At 37.9% G+C, this 17,838-nt stretch overlaps 1 protein-coding gene across 1 annotated transcript in view; it reads left to right on the top strand.

Moving 5' to 3' along the window:
• Dhc1 (Dynein heavy chain 1) overlaps positions 1–17,838 on the top strand; it is a 443,578-nt gene that overhangs the window by 159,577 nt on the left and 266,163 nt on the right. The window contains exons 28-30 of the mRNA XM_068227758.1: positions 4,266–4,384; positions 5,172–5,299; positions 10,230–10,426. Coding sequence (XP_068083859.1) covers positions 4,266–4,384; positions 5,172–5,299; positions 10,230–10,426 — 444 coding nt within the window. The remainder of the gene's footprint in view (positions 1–4,265; positions 4,385–5,171; positions 5,300–10,229; positions 10,427–17,838) is intronic.

Raw genomic sequence — 17,838 nt, 5'->3', positions numbered from 1 at the left:
GGCAGCCCTGAAGATGGTTTTCCGTGGTTTCCCATTTTCACACCTGGCCATTTGTGGGGACTGTACCTTAATTAAGGTCAGGGCCACTTCCTTCCCAGTCCTAGCACTTTCCTGTCCCATCGCTGCCGTAAGACCTATCTGTGTCAGTGCGACGTAAAGCCAATAGCAAAAAAAAAATACCTTGCCCATGTTTCGACCTGACTTAGAGATCATCATCAGCAGAAGACATACGACATAAAACAGTGGATACATGAAAATCCAAGATAAAACACAGTCAACAAATGCAATGGGAGTTTACGTTAAAATGTACATAGCTTCACTATTAAAAATATATATTCGACAAGTACATTGAAAAACTGTTAAAAATATACATGGATAAACTTGGACAAAATAAATTGATAGTGGGGGTTCAAGCGTATTTAGTACAATATTACAAAACTGGAGGACATATTTAAGAACTAGTGAAGACAGTTGGATGTTGTTCTAATCTGTCATATTCTGGAAAATGGCGTGAGGTTTATAAAGGATCCATTTCTAATGCATCACAGAGAACACTAGTAAAACCAGGATATCCTCTTTCCTCCAGCCCTATGCTTGTGTAGATCAAGATGGGTTGGTGTTGACCTCTACAGTCCCATACTATCAATTTATTTTGTCCAATTTTATCCATGTACATTTTTAATAGTGAAGCTATGTACATTTTTATGTAAACCCCCACTGCATTTCTTGACTGTGTTTTATCTCAGATTTTTATGTATCACTGTTTTGTGTTATATATCTTTCTTCTTTGTTATTTTGCTGATGATGACCTCAAAGTCAGGTCGAAACATGTCCAAAGTATTTTAAACTACTATGTAACTTTCAAATAGACCATTCAATAAGTGGCAGAAATGTTTTGAATAGGTGAACCTACTGTAATTGAATTCTTTTAGAATTTCATCTTAGATATTCAAAGTCAATACAGAACTGGAATGAAGTTTATTACTTGAGTAAAAATCCCACATTATCCGTTCCTCAAAGAAACGATTTCCTGGATCAACCATCCAGAAATTTCAGTCCCATCAACGCTAAATGCTTGATCAAGCGTATTTCAAGAAACTGTATCTCACGAAAGGATAGCTACAGTACACTTATGGATCTTGTTGTTAACGCCCTGTCATTGCGATAATAGGACCAAGTACTGTACTGGAAAAGTTATCGGTGGTGAACTTGTGTAAGGGACCATCTTAGCATTGTATTCGGGTGGTATTGTTGAGAGAAAACTCAGAAATCATAAAGCAGAATGTGGCCACAATTGGAAGGAGACAGCTCTACTTGAAGACGGAACGAGTTTTGTCAAATGTTCGTACTTGTAAAAAATGTCTTCATTATGTCCACGGTTGGATGTTGTTTTTTATTTTATTTTTTACTTTTTTCAGTTGTATTGGCACTTCACTCAGGGCACTGTACAGTCACTGGGCTTTCAGGCAGGAATCGAAACTGCTCCTTCTTAATATTATCATATACGATTATGTTATCGAGACCAGAACAATTGTTGCACCTTATATGCATAAAGCCATGAGAAGTTTTGGGATTGTCTAATACTGTTTTGGTCCTAATATGAAACCGAGAATTTCACATTTTTGTGTTAAAATGTTATAAAAACTGCAGTCGTTTTATGTGCGCATGTTACATTTTAAAAGTTTGTATCATTTCCCACTCATACTGATTTGTACAGCGAGCGTGCTTTCCATCTGAGCTCCAGGTCACAAATAACCATAATTTTTGGAAGTTCTGATGATATTTTTTCTCTTTCCAATTTGATTGTAATTAGTAAGGGGCGGATTTTAATGACATGTTATATTTTTGCTTGAGAATTGGACAAATTTATGATATTGGTCATATTTCTGCTTGACGAGCAATAAAGTCATATTTCCTGTCATATTCTAAGGATTTTTATATTGAATTAATTTTTGTGGCAAGCTATTCAGCGAGGGAATCTTGCTGTAATAATTAGGGAGTCTATTTCTGGACTGAATATTACTCTGTATGTGGGAATGGGCAGGTAGCAGGTAACTGGAATTATGAACAAGGGATCTTCTTGGAATTTCCTTATGAGGAGCACAAAGTGATTGACAATACTCTGGAGAAAGGCATCCTTGGGTGCATATGTAGCTAATGAACTGGCATTTCTGTTTCCTAGAAAATAGAAGACTGTCTGGCTTGTTTTGAGAGAACTTCTTCATTGTAGTTTCAACATGCCTAAACCGAAATGTTCAGAGAGTGTGAAATTCAGTTTCATAAGGAATTTGGAGAGCAGAATTTTAGTAGTGATGGTGTTATTTTATATTGTAAACTGTGTGAAATGAAGGTATATGCTTAGAAACATCTTAATGTGCAACAACACTGCGCTACAACTAAACATCAGAAGTGCTTAATAAAATCCTCTGTGGCAGAGAATAGGCAGCATTTGCTTTTTGAAAGGGCCTCATGCAGCTACTGCTCCATCAGACAACAGATCTGAATTCTGTAAGAATCTCTGTAGGATGATGGTTACTTCAAATATTCCCTTGAAAAAACTCAACAATACGAGCTTCAGGTCCTTCTTGGAGAAGTATATCAGTCAACGTATTCCCAATGAATCAACTTTGAAAGAATTTGATATTTTGGGTCTCTATGAAGATATTTTAAAGATAAGATCTGAAGTTCTCAACCATAAGATATGGGTTTCATTGAATGAAACACATAATGTAAATGGGTGGTACATAGCTAACGTAATTATTGGCATTCCGAAAAATGACAAGCCCGGTAATGTGTTTCTCCTGATGTGTGTGGTTTTAGAGAATGTAAATCATTCCTCCATTGCAGTGCTGTTTGATGATGCTATGAAGTTATTGTGGCCAGATGGGGTAAAAAGAAACAACATACTACTTCTTGTAACTGGTGCCACCTCGTACATGAAGAAGGTAGCCAAAGGACTAAATCTACTTTATCCAAAACTTGTCCACGTAACGTGCCTTGCCTATGTTTTGCATACAGTGGCCGAAGAGGTTCAGATCAACTACCCTGAAGTAGATAAGTTAATTGCAAATGGTAAGAAAATATTCCTGAAGGCTACCCTTCAAGTTCAAAAGTTGAAAGAAACTGCTCCTACTTTGCCTCTTCCACCTCAGCCTGTCCTTATGCGTTGGGGAACTTAGCTCAACGCTGTTCAATATTACTGCAGCAATTATGATTCCTTGAAGACGGTTGTTCAGGAATTTGATCCTTGTGATTCATCATCTGTCAGGATTGTGCAAAATTTGTTTACTTCTGCCAGCTTGGTTGGAAACTTGGCGTTCATATCATCAAATTTCAGTGTGATACGACGAGCAATCACTCATCTTGAAACTGTGGGGCTTCCACTAAGTGACACGTTGGATATTGTGGAGAATGTTGAATGTGATTTAAAGAAAGGGAAGGGTGAAGTGGCTGAAAAAAGTTTCTGAAAAACTGCAAAGAGTGCTGTTCTCAAATGAATGCAATCAAAAGCATTGCCTTCCTGAAGGAGTGCCTTTCAAATGACTTAACACCCAAATTTCTTACAATAAACATAGATTCACAACATGGTGTTTCCTTACGGCATCTTCCTTTAGACAGGGTAATGTCAATTATTGCTCGATATATATGTAAAGGTATTTATGTTCAGCTGATAATGACCAATTAGGATCAAAACTTGTACTGTAAGCTAATTCTTACAATAAACAGTATTGAAAAGGTGGAAATCCTTTCTTATCTGTACAGTATATTCTTTGTCGGTACACGTTCAAATTTTCTCATTAGTTACTAATTTATATACGATTTTATTTTCTTATCTGCAAAAAATCAGTATATTTGCATTGAGGCTCCCACGGTCTGAAGAAATTAATAATGCTTTTTTGTCTGGGTTGGTCCAGTTTAAGATTACTTAATTTTTCACATAGCCTAATAATAATAATAATTTGATAAATTCAATATCTTTGGGGAGGAGCAAGTGACACTCAAGCAAGTTTTGCCTATGGTTACATCTTAAAATGTAAAGGTCCAGAACACCTTTTTTTTTTTTAAAGTGCATCACTGGTCAGTAGAATGATTTTGTGCACACTAAAAGCATGGGGCTCTTGATTACTATGTTTCAGGACTTTTTTGCTAGTTGAAGAATAGTTAGTACAGTATCAATAGATGTAAATGAAGGCATGTAGTTTTTGAGGACCGTGGATATAACTTTGTTAAAGGTTTAATATTTCAACTCTAAATCTTATTTCTAGTTGTACGAAACTCAGCGTGTAAGACATGGGATTATGACCTTGGGTCCAGCAGGTGCTGGGAAGACAACCTGTATCCATACATTGATGCGTGCACTAACAGCCTGTGGGGATTTCCACAGGTTAGTACGAACTTTGTTATCTTACTGAGGAGTTCTCTGAAACACTCACTCGTTTAGTCAAATTGAGCTGTGATATTTATAACAGCGTATCACCGCTGCGGGAGCAATACCACATATCTGAAAATGCACTTCCTATCCATTATTTTCGTTAAGACTGGTCACACCTTCCAACCACATATGGATATGCAGTCTGTCAGAACAATTTTCTTGTCATCATAACAACTATCTGTGTTGGTGCATTAAAAAAAAAAAGAAGAACAATTTTTGCTGTGTTCAGTTTCCTGTGCTAATGTGTAAAGGAAAATGAAGTATATTCTACTGTAGGAGCCTTAGAATCACATTGTGCTTATCAGTTAGCATTGAAACTGACGTTATATTGTTATCCCTCTTTAATTTCTTAATCATATGGAATTGCACTGTGTATCACTGGGTAAAAACTCTTATGCTTTTCAGCTTGCTTTGTTTGGAGGAAAGTAACAAACTGTGATTACCCTCCTTGCAACTATGCACACATTTTAGTGAATAATTCAGATAAATCATCTATATTAATACAGTATACTGCACGTCGCACGTGAAAAAATACGAGGTGATCAACTTGAAACCAGTCTATTGCACATAATTACTCAGTAAGACTAACTGAGCTGCCCAACAGGTAGAAGATTGTAAGCTGATCACCTGGTAAACTTCCTATTGTAGAATTGCACTTCTAAGTACAGTACTATTCTATAACCCACCTTCTCACATTCTCTGGTCTTTCACGCTTTATTGAGATATCTCTACATTTCAGAGAACTACGAATGAACCCCAAGGCCATCACAGCAGCGCAGATGTTTGGACGACTTGACGTGGCTACAAATGACTGGACAGATGGCATATTCTCTGCACTATGGAGAAAGACTCTCAAGCTGAAGAAAGGTAAGAATATATATATATATATGTATATGTATATACATACAGTAGACCATCTCATAACCAACCTCAAGATATCTGACTTCACTCAATTTCTTTCTATCCGTCTGTTGTGTCAGAAGAGTTTAACAATGCTGGAATCTTAGTAAATCATAATTAGTGGATATTGACATTTATATGGAGTCATGGCTGCATGGGAATGTGAACAGTGTATTATCTGATGGCCAAGCAGGCATCAATTTTTAGTAGTGAGACAGAGTGTCTCATAGTGCATTGGCACTGCCGGTGGCTACAATTGGCCTACGCAGTGGCCTCCACGGTATGCACTAGCCATGCGTCTTGGTAGGTGTGCTAGGTACCAACTGATGAGCCCAGCCTGGCACACGAGGGCAAAACGCTGGCAACCAGGAATGAGTTATCTGGAAAATTTATAATGTCCAATAACGGACCATTTATATTGGTATTATAAATTTACTTATTCGGAACAAATATTACAGATTCCCTATGGGAATCAACATCTGTATTATTTAATGTGAACAGCAGCAAAGTAAATTAGAGTAATTTTTTATGTAGAGAAGAAACAGCGAAATTAGAGGTGGTGAAGCATTTATCTTTGTGTGTAAGAACATAGGCAGTTATTTAAAATGGGTTGATCAGGATCATGAAATGCTGTGTGTGCAAATCATGGATCAAGGGAATGCCAATAAAAGGAATATACTGGGCACGTAGAAACAACAACTCATTGCTTGATAGGTTGTATAATGTCACAAGTACAGGCAACAATATGCAGAAATATTTTATAATTGTAAGTGACTTAAATCTTCTGGATGTAAACTGGTCTTGGGAAGCTATGGCTAGAGACTAGAGTCTGGTCATGGTGAACAAGCTAATTAGGGCTGGTGGATTCATCCAAGTAGCGGACGTTCTTACTAGGGAAAACAATACTATAGATGTTTATCTTGTAGAGACCCAATGACTCACTAGGAAACTGCAGAAACTGCAGATCATTCAGCCGTTGCCCAACTTCCAGCTTTTTCAATTGCTGCGTAAGAAGACAGGTGACAAAATGAGGAATCTAGATTACAATCGAACCCAGCTCACACTTTCCCACAGGGACTATGCTCCTTTGCTACCAGCAAATTAAGACATTAGCAACTACAGGATAAAATAAACCCATGAATTAAAATATTATTATTATTAAAAATGCTATACATGTATACAGGATTATTACTTACCATTTATTTTAGACATTGCTGAAAATGACTTCCTTTCATAGTAAGACATGCCTCACATTGTTTACACAAATTATTGTCCACTTTCTATAGTTCGGATTTTAAATAAGACACTCCTAAGAGAATAATTATAATATTCCACCTTTCCAATACCCTTTTAAAAACAACTGTAAATTATTAAATAATGGAAAGATATTTCACATTTTTACCAGGATATGTTTCATTTCTTTTCAATCATCATTAATAGACTGTATTATATGTGTTATTTCAGCCTTCAGTTCTTCTATAGAATAGGGATTAGTTTGGTAAACTTTGCCCTCTAGAGCTCCCCAAAGTGAATGATTTTTAGCAAGTCCATCCTAAGATAGTGAGTCATTATCCGTCAACTGCACATAATGTTTAAGTTGGTCTTTGTAGTGCTTCAAAGGGCCTCTTTTAGGCCTTGCACTGGACCAAAGTTCACCATAAAGAATATGGTGAGGAAACCTGGTATCGTCCATATGATGTACATGCCCTGGCTATCTGTCTAAGCTGATGACCAATGATTATGGCTTCTATGCTACTGATGTACATTTTCTTGAGAAGTGTAAAGATGGTGATATGGTCTTCCCATTTAACGTTTAAGATGGATCTAATTTTTGTTGGTAGAAATACTCAAGTTTTTAAAGTCACAATGATAAAGGGTCTGTGTTTCATAGTCAGAAAATAGTGTTAAGGTTACAACATCTTGGTACACCATTAGTTTGGTATGCAATATTAGGTCTCTGTTCATGAAGACTCAGTTTGTTAAACATCCAAATGCCACAGTTCTTGGATAAGGTACTTCCAAGAAATGAAAAATAATCTACCTGTTCCAGTATTGTATGAAGATGGAGATGTTGAAATCTAAGAGGGTTTAGCCAGGTGAAGGTTGAGCAAGTACTTTGGTTTTTTGAACATTGATTGAGAGGCCAGTGCAATGATGTGCATTCTTGAGTTAGTTGACTGATTTTTTTCAGTTTCTCAAGTGTAGGAGCAGGCGATGCACATCATCTGCATACTGCAATTCACTTACTGTAGTAATATTAGTCAGCCTTGTGGAATGAAGTCTTGTTAAGGTGAAGAGTCCTCCTTCAAAACAATACTTAACATTTACACCTTGGTTTTCTGTTGTTGTTTCATGTAGCATGGCAGGAAGATATAGAACAAGGAGTGTTGGAGCAAGTACACATGCCTGTTTTAGTCCATGAGTGATTGGAAAATCCTCTTGAGATATATGAAATACTGTACTGGTACTAACAATATAGTGCCCTGGAAAAGAGATTCTCTTATGTGCCATTAAACTTGCTCACACAGGTCTCTCAGATATAAGAACTGTTAAATACCAGTCAATTGTGTTGGACTTCAATCTCACAAGTATAACATGAGAGGTGAGTATTTTATAACCAAGTACACTACAGTACGCTACTCATTTGGTCAAAGAGATGAATGTGATACAAGTTGATGACGACAATGATGATGATGATGATGATGATGTTTTGTAATGGGAATGGAATACCTTTAGTCATCAGCCTTGTGTATATATGAAAGAAGAAATTTTATATCCAAGTTTGTTTTTCCAGGGTCTGTAATACAGTAGTTAGAGTGTGTGTTATTAATGAGGTCTAGAATTGTCGCAGGTGCTTTAGAACTTAAAAGGTAAGGTACTATTTTACCCATAGTGATTCAAACTCCAGATTTTTAAATGGTGCAGCTTTTTGCTATTGTCATGAATTAGAATTGTAGTGCTCAGCTAAATATAAACATATACTTTTCTTTGTCTTCTTTTCCATTCACCAATCTGTTATTGGATGTTGACAGTCCATATGGCAATCTTGTCTTTGTTTACTGCAGTTCAGAATAGTTCAGAGGATAAAGTCAAACCATGTTCTTAAACTTTTAGCCATAAAATAAGTTGTAGTTCCTGGTATACTTCTACTGACCATATCAAGTATTAGTTAAAGGACCCATATCTCTCAGGATGTCTCATTACGTGGCCAAGATATTCAAATTTCCTTCTTTCAAATATCATTTTTACAATTTTTAGGCCTTTACCTTCTCAGTACCTCATAGTTGGATAAATGGTCATTCCAAGAAATCTGCAATATCTGTCTGTAGATCCACATCTTAAAGGCATCTAGTTTCTTTATAGAGGTCGCATTCAACATTCATGTTTCTGCATCATAGAGAAGAACTGTGAAGATGCAATACTCTACCAACTGAAGTTTAGTCTGTATGCTGAGGTGATGGCTATGCAGTACAGAATTCAACTGAATAAATGCTGCTCGTGCTTGCTCTGCATGGCATTTGACTTCAACTGCATGATCCCAGTCTGGGTTAACAGTTGTCCCCAGATATGTAAATTTATTTACTCTCTCATTTCCCAAACCATACAGAAATAATCTTCATTGAATGTTTCCCTGTTTACCAACAACAGTAATGTTGTCCTCTTTTCATTAACATGCAAGCCATAAGGTTTGTTTACTTCTGATATAAGATTTTTACCATTAACAAGTACATCTAGGTGTAAGTCTGCAAGAGTCTCTTGGAAGATTATTTCTGAGTAAAAATTAAAAAGTAAAAGTGATAATATGCAGCTCTGACCTTCTCCACACTGGATGGTAATCTTTTCTATATTAACTCCTTCAACTCTTTATGTCTTAATTATTCGTTAAGTCTTTGTCATTGATTCCTGGCTCCCTGAGGAGGTGCATCATTTTTGGATGTTGTACAGTATCAATAGCTTAATTGTAGTCTATAAAGCAAGTGAAAACATCACAATTTACCTATCGACTTCTTTGGACTAAGACTGAAAAACAAAATAGCTTCTTTCATACCTAAAGCCAAACTGAGTAACAGACATTTGTCCCTCACAACAATTGTGTATGCAACTGTGAATGGATTTGAGACTGTTATTACCGGGCGAGTTGGCCGTGCGTTTAGGGGCATGCAGCTGTGAACTTGCATCCGGGAGATAGTGGGTTCCAACCCCGTTGTCAGCAGCCCTGAAGATGGTTTTCCATGGTTTCCTATTTTCACACCAGGCAAATGCTGGGGCTGTACCTTAATTAAGGCCACAAGCGCTTCCTTCCCATTCCTAGGCCTTTCCTATCCCATTGTTGCCATAAGACCTATCTGTGTCGGTGCGACGTAAAGCAAGTTCTAAAAATAAAAAAATAAAAAGGAGACTGTTATTCAAGAAGTGACTCATTAAATGGTTCAATAGTCTTTTATACTTAAGAATATTTTAATTAGAACAATTTTTAACTTCATCCATCTAAAGTGCTATGTCTAGAGGATTAAGGATAATTATTTAAGGAAGTAATCTTGGTGTGTTATGTGACCTGCAGTTTTACGAGGAATCCAAATGTAACATTTCATAACAAAAAGCCCTTGTGTATTTGCCAGGATTTGAATCGTGACTACCTTAGGGAGAAGCCAGGGATTATATCATTCATATCACAACCCTCAAAAAGAAACCATTTGACATTGTGACTAACCTTAGAGAAAAAACTTTTAATTTCTAATTAATTCTTGAAATTTGATAATAATAATAATAATAATAATAATAATAATAATAATAATAATAATAATAATAATAATAATAATAATGCTGAAGAAGCAACAAATGTCTGCTTCCAAGTGCAAATTCTGAACAGATAGGTTTTTAAATTCATTTTTTATAGGTGAGCATGTGTGGATGGTGCTGGATGGGCCAGTGGACAGTATCTGGATAGAGAACCTTAACTCCGTGTTGGATGACAACAAGACATTAACTCTGGCAAATGGAGACAGACTATCTATGGCCCCTACTTGCAAGATAATCTTCGAGCCGCACAACATTGACAATGCGTCACCAGCTACTGTGTCTAGGAATGGTATGGTAAGTCATCATCTTTAACTGAAGCTCATCCCTACTAATGATATAAGTTCGACTGATCCGATTATTTGGAAGTTCTTGAAAATAATTAACTGCAGACAATGATCAGTCAGATAACTGACGTTTAAGTCACCAAATTCCATTGGTACAGTTAGTTCCTCCTACAGAGGGGTTGGTAGAATAACCTGTTGGATGAGACAACTAAAAGGGGCACAAGTGGCTCTTAACTTGGGAGCGTGGTTTGGCGACCACGGGGTCCTTGGCAGAGTCCTGGCATTGCTTCCACTTACTTGTGCCAGCCTCCTCACTTTCATCTATCCTGTCAGACTTCTCTTGGTCAACACTTGTTCCTTTCCAACTGAGGCCTAGGGAGTCTTTCATTTTCATGCCCTTCATGGCCCTACCCTTTCTTTTACTGATACCTTCATTTTTCAAAGTGTTGGAGCTCCTCCATTTTTTCCTCTGATTAATGTTAATAGAGGATTATTGCCTAGTTGTACTTCCTCTTAAAAAAGTAATCACCACCACTACCACTGATACAGTTAATGAATGACCTTCATTCTTGAAGGGAAGTAGAAGAAAGGAACTGCCTACCCCTAACTGTTTCAAACCGGTTGTGGCTAAGATGAGAGAGAGAGATGAAGGCTGGTTGCTAAGGGGAATTCAGAGACTAAATACATGCCCTTGACTGAGTTTTTTGTAATGCTATAAAAGCTGAATGGTGGATTTATAATCATTTCTTTAATTTTGAAGTGATGACGGAGAGTGAGATTTTAATGTACTCTCTACTTACAAATGTCACCTCTGGCTGAAGTAATCCTGTTCCAGCCTCTCATATCAGACTTAACAAACCGAGACAAGCTGGGTGGGAAGCTGCTAAGCTAACCCGTATATTAGAGCTGTGCAAAATGACGTGTAGACCCTCTCAAACTCATTTACAAGAAATGGGTCCTGCTCACTCTAGACTCATTCAGAGTTTCCTGTTCAAGCACCCTGTTTAATGAGTGTTCCAAAGGACCAGACTCAAAAAGGCACTCAACTTCACTGAATAAATGAGTCTACTAAACTGTCCATGCTGTCTAATCACAATGAGCAGAAACTAATCTGGACAGATCAAGCAGCTCGGGAATTTGAATTTCCAGTGACTCACTCATTGGTGCACTGTTACCACTTGTATTGGTTCTCCAAACATCTTTCTTGTACAGCCACTGCATATAACACTCATAACACACATGCATGAAGCAGTAACATGGCGACAACTCACAGTTTGATTACTCACCACGTGACTGAACAATTGAGTGTTCTGGTATACTGAGCCTGTTACCGAGTTTAGGTCGACTCAAACTCCTCATTGTTCAAATATCGCACATTTCGACTGAGCCGCAATGAGTCTGGCCGAGTCTGGCCGACTTGTTCATTTATAAATCTGTTTCTGTTCGTTCTAGTAGCAGGCTTATTCTTTGATCAAACGAGCTGGTTAGACAGAATGAGCTCAGGCTTTCCCATTGCTTGACTACCCTGTATCATGGTTGTGAACTCCATTTAATCATACTGACACATTGATTGAAATACAGTTTCAGCTACTAAGTTTAGCCACAACAGGTTTGCAACAGGTAGGGGTGGGCAGCTCCTTTCATCTACTTCTCTCCAAGAGAATATGAACTTTGAAAATAAATCCGTAGGTCCTTAAATGTATCAATGAAAGTTTATAATGTTTTCATTGTAGTCTTCAGACATTCTTTGGCACAATGATGTTCAGCTTCGCAGTGAAAGGTCATTTCACTTCATAAATCCAGTCATCCAGCCCCTGCTCACTTTGAAATCTGAGAAAATAATGTCATGCTTTGTGGCTATTGCACATGATTTAAATTGTTTCATTTCATGGGCAACTACACATCCATCACTACTTAGGGCCTGAATGTATTACAATAGTTCTTCTTAAATATTTGGAAACTTTCCACTCTTTGGACCATGGAAAGCTTTCCATAATTTCCTCCTTTCTTGAAGTTCATTTTTTGTTTACGTCAGTATCATACATTAAAATCAGACCTGAGAATTTACGACCTGGTACCCCGTTACCGTGTTCCTCAGCATTCTGTACTACGGAGAGTTCAAATCCAGCTGTATTGATTGAATACTTGCTCATCACGTTTGAAAGAAAAGTACTGCACCAAGAACTCACCCATTGTACATCACTTCTACGCTCACACAGGAGCTAATCAACCAGGAAAACATTGCTAATTTCAAAACTGCAAGCCAGCACACCTACATCACGTGGTAGAAGAGGAAGAGGGGTACAAGTCCAAAGGCACCCATACACAAAGCATCACACCAGTACTAGTGACCTTGATGTAACTCATTATCAGACAAGCCAAGAAGGGGCACAATTATAGATGATTTTCAAGCTTTAGAGGAGTTGAGATTTATAGCTACAACTGATATTAGGGAAAAGTAGAAAAATACTTTTTATTAGGAATCCACCTAACTGTACACTGTACACAATATCTTAGATCTCATAAAGAAGTAGTACCAGTTTTGGTCACTGTGTGACTATCTTCAGCTACACATACTGTATAAAGTGACTATGATGATATTAGGGATGCATGAAATATGCTAGGAATAACTTTTCCCCTATTGCATCTCGAGATATTAGGATGTTTGAAATAAGCCAGGTAGACTAATGCAGACCATCAAATTTGCCGATGATCAAGCTATAATTGTGGGTAGTCCAACAACTTTATACGAAATGTTGCTAAAGCTGAATGAAAAAGCCAAGGAATTTGGTATGAAAATGAATATTAATAAAACAAAAGTCATGATGTTTAGTAGGAACCCACATCCACTGCACATGATGATCATTAGTGAGCCTGTATAACACATAGCACAGGTCAAATATCTTGGCCAGATCATAACAGAAAACCTTCAGTGTCACACTGAACTAAAAATATGAATAGCAGAGCGAGTTTTCAGAAATAAACAATGCCTTCTATGTCAGAAAACCATGTCCCTCATCTTATGCAAATGAAATCTTATGTTGTGCTGAAACCTGGACGTTAACCAAGAGTAATATTAAGAGGCTAGAAGCCTTTGAGATGTGGTGTTGGCGTCGGCTGCAAAGGGTAAGTTGGGTGGAGAAGAAGACCAACAATGAGGAACTTAACATTGTCCAAGAAAAGAGACAACTGTTGAGCCAGATTAGGAAGAGACAACTTTCTTGGATGGGGCATAGGCTTCGACATAGGAATGTGCTGATGGAAATTTTGGAAGGTAAAATACCAGGAAAACGCCTTCATGGAAGACCAAGAAAGACATTCATGATGACATTTCTTGTGAACTCAGGATGCAGGAGCTATGCAGACGCAAAACGTACTACACAGGATCGACCCCAGTTGGACAAGACTCATCGCATGAGCAAACCATTCATTAGACTGAATTACTCAGGGATGAAGTATGGTACATTTTTTGCTTTACGTTGCACTGACCCAGATAGGTCTTATGGCGACGATGGGATAGGAAGGGCCTAGGAATGGGAAGGAAGCAGCCGTGGCCTTAATTAAGGTACAGCCCCAGCATTTGCCTGGTGTGAAAATGGGAAACCACGGAAAACCATCTTCAGGGCTGCCAACAGTGGGATTCGAACCCACTATCTCCTGGATACAAGCTCACAGCTGCGCACTCCTAACTGCACGGCCAACTCGCCCGGTAGTATGGTACTTAGGAAGGATACCACCATACAGCGGCACTTATGGGAAACCATCAAGACTTTGGATTTGTGTGGCATTTTCAAAGTTTGGCTATTTTTTAACATGCTTTGAATATTCACTCCCTTCTGACACGTATAACCCATTAATGACCCTGTCTAGCCAAGATGTCTGTTACCCAACCTGATTGCCTGTAGATATTGAAGTGTTATGTAGTCAGCACTATGACTTCCCCAGCTGTATCACTCACCTTTGTTGACCAGGTGCACTCCCTCTCATATCAAACAGTTCCTCAGGTGAGTGAGAACCCTATTCCAGCCCTCAATACAGGATTAAAATCCATGATGAATTGAAGGTTGAACTCAGGGCCTCCAGGTAAGATCCAGACACTACTGCTGCATCATGACGGTGGCATAGTTTGTATATGTCGAAACAAAATTTACTCAGTGTTTTAGTATCAGATGTAGATATTTCCTGCAGCAGGAAATGTTTAAACTAACTTCTTTAATTTCTTTAAAAATTGGTAGTGGTGGTGATTATATGAAAAGAAATACAATGAGACAATAATAATAATAATAATAATAATAATAATAATAATAATAGACATAATAATCCTTTCGGATTTTTGCCATGTTAAAGAAAACAAAGAGAAATTCTCTATGTTTTACTAAGACTTCGCCCTGTGTCTTCAGAAGAGAAAATGTGTCTGTTCACAAGGAATACTTCTCTCACAATAACGATTTGAACTTGACAATACTTGACTGTTGGTCTATTGTAAGTGGTACTCTTGTTTGTCACCAGATGTCTCACTGTGTGCTAGCCTTCCAAGTGGGAATTGATGACATCATCTTTGCTCAAAGTAGGATGTCCCTTGTTCAATATGTCTGTGTGTTATGAAATAGACAGCAAGGTTATTAGATTAGTCAAATAATGATGCTAAAATATTATCATGTCTATCAATATAAGCAATAAAAACATCAATCTAAATAATAATATAAATCGTATAGCCTCAGCTACCATGATGCAATTCAGGCTGCCTGCTCATCAATCTCGATATTCCATTTTACTCCATGAGATGGCAGAGTAACATGTATCTCTCTTGGGTGACCTATGGCTGCACTTTTAATTTTATCAGGTGACCACTGAACATGTCACCAGAGATCTTTTATGTGCTGATATACATCATGAAGTGTCGAACTGACTTTTTCCCACACTTCTAGAGCCAATGACCTCTGTCGTGTTTGAACCCGTGATCTTGAGCTGTGGAGGCCAATACTACCACTGATCTGAGAGCCTTTTTTTTTTCAAATCAAAATTTGATGTATTTCAGTAATTCTTGTTTTAAAGGGAAGTGCAAGTAGATAAGTAGGGCTTAACTCTAATCGGAGGAGAAAGGTTATGAAAGTATAAGCAAAAGAAAGGGAAGGGCCAAGAAAGATGTGAAAATGAGAGATTTCCCCAAGGCCCCATAAACTTGGTACCTTCAGGGACAGAAGAGAAAACAAAAGTTGATCCAGGAAGGTTGCTTAAGGAGAAAAGAAAGTGAAGAGCCTGGCACAAGTTATGGGCCTGCATGGTTGCCCCTGTAAGCTCCTATGAGAGCCTCAGTTGCCTCTTATGCCAAGTATGTGATACCTCCCTCCCCCACTCACAGAGGTTCATTGTAATTTTGTAATGAATCCACTGTTGAATTGGGTGCTGGTGTTAAAGTTTTCAAGAAATAGCCTGAATCGCTTTGAATCCACTTGATAATGCATCAGCATGCTCTTTCAGCCATGTCAAGAACTGGCTAGTACAGTAGAAGTCCGTTATAGCGAGAATTCATAACAGCGAAAAATTTACTCGCTATAACGGATTGTCGTTATATCCGATTTTTGTATAAAAGTCGGAAAACCCTTTGTGCACATTAAAATTGGTATGAAACGGCAATCAGTTTGTTCAAAACTTGCGTTTTCCGCAGATGATATCCACACTACGGCTTACTTGTTTGTCATTTTTTGTAATCCGATACTACGCGAAAGTATGTTTAATTTCATTCTGAAAAAAATACAGTACTGTATTTCTCTGAATCCAAGATGAACCCCACTTTTTCCTTCAAAAATTTTATATCAGGCTCAAAAAGAAGTTTGTAAAATCATATGAATGCCTTGTTGTATAGTAGGCCTTTGCATTTTTAGACTATTTTTAGACGCCGAAAATTGACTTTCGTCACGTTTTGGTTTTTTTTGGGTTTTTTTTTTTTTGTTTTTTTTTGCGGCTGCACAATAATTCTTTATTTCCGTGGGTTTAAGGACCATTAACTTAATATTGGCGTCATAATACCGAAAAGAACTCGTTGAAAATTTTCTGGCAATACCTATTCCTTGCGTCTCTACAATACAACGACCCATCAGGAAATTATTTTTGCTGTCTATAAAACTGTTACTTTTATTACGCAGTGTCATATATAACCGGCTACCGCTACGCGCACGTCTCGCTTGTCAGGTTCAGCCAAATTCAGCGGCTAGCGATGTATAGGCCTAATCGCGAACATTGAAAGTCAACGAACGAGTTTATTGTGCCAAGGTATGGCCATTCCACCCTTGCGTTTTTCGTGCACATACCTCACAATTTCATCTTCGACTTCTTTAAAGCGTCCTTGTTGCGGACCACTGAATGTATTTTTTGTACAGTACGCATTCTTTTTATTTCTTTGTCTTAACACTAACGCCAAATATTAGCTTTAGTTAGGCCTATGCCGTATTTTCTTGCGGCTGCACAATTATTCTACATTTCCGAATGTTTAATAAACATTAACCAAAAACTGGCATCATAATATCGACCAGAACCCGTTGAAAATTTGCCGGCAATACCTTTTCCACGTATCTTTACAATACGACTATCCATCACGAAAATATTGCTGCTGTCTATAAACCTTAATTTTACTAAGCGTCAAGTACAATAGACGCGTTATGACTTTGCCACTGAGTAGCTATGGCTTTTCTAAGAATTTGAAGGGTCGCATGTTTTGATGCCATTCTGCAGATATGAGAAACACACAGGCACTGTACAACCGGTTGTCACGGCTAGCGATGTGTAGTAAAGAGGCGGTCGTTTATTGTCAACAAGTTCTGTGCGTGTGTGAAAAGAAGCAGCGTAGTTACCGCGGTAGTTGCCAGTGGTATCCTTTAACTTACTGTTATGCCGTGAATGCAACAACCCTTGAGTTTTCGCATGAGATTCTGAGAAGAGAAAGAAGTCTTGGATTCGGAGAAATACGGTATCACTCTAGAGATTTCTGTGGCAAACACCTCAGCTTTCTTCTTCAAACAGCGTCGCCTTACCTAACCGTATATGTAGCCTATCATGAAAACATATTTGAAACGCATGTAGAGAAATAACCTCATCGCGAAAAATTTACATGTAAATAGCCGTAACTAGATGCGAGAAGATATGAAATATCCTCTGAAATCAGTGATGTACTCTGCCATATCTTGGTGTATCACATTCTTACTTAATTTCCGTACCATATATAACATTGAAATTAAGACATCTTTTACTTCAGTCTTCAATTTTAGCGAGTTAACAACTGCTGTCGGCCACGTTATTTACGCATTTATTATGAAAACGTGTTATCCTCTTTCATTTCAAATTTTCTTTAGAGAACAGCAGTCGATGGGTATTCAACATCGCCTTTGAATGTCAACGAGAGAGCTCGCAAATGCACAAAGCGAG

This window comes from Anabrus simplex, chromosome 5, assembly GCF_040414725.1.
Source record: "Anabrus simplex isolate iqAnaSimp1 chromosome 5, ASM4041472v1, whole genome shotgun sequence".
In the NCBI taxonomy this organism is placed as follows: Eukaryota; Metazoa; Arthropoda; class Insecta; order Orthoptera; family Tettigoniidae; genus Anabrus; species Anabrus simplex.
The sequence above is the reverse complement of the archived record's forward strand: the minus strand, read 5'-3'. Positions and strand labels throughout refer to the sequence as shown.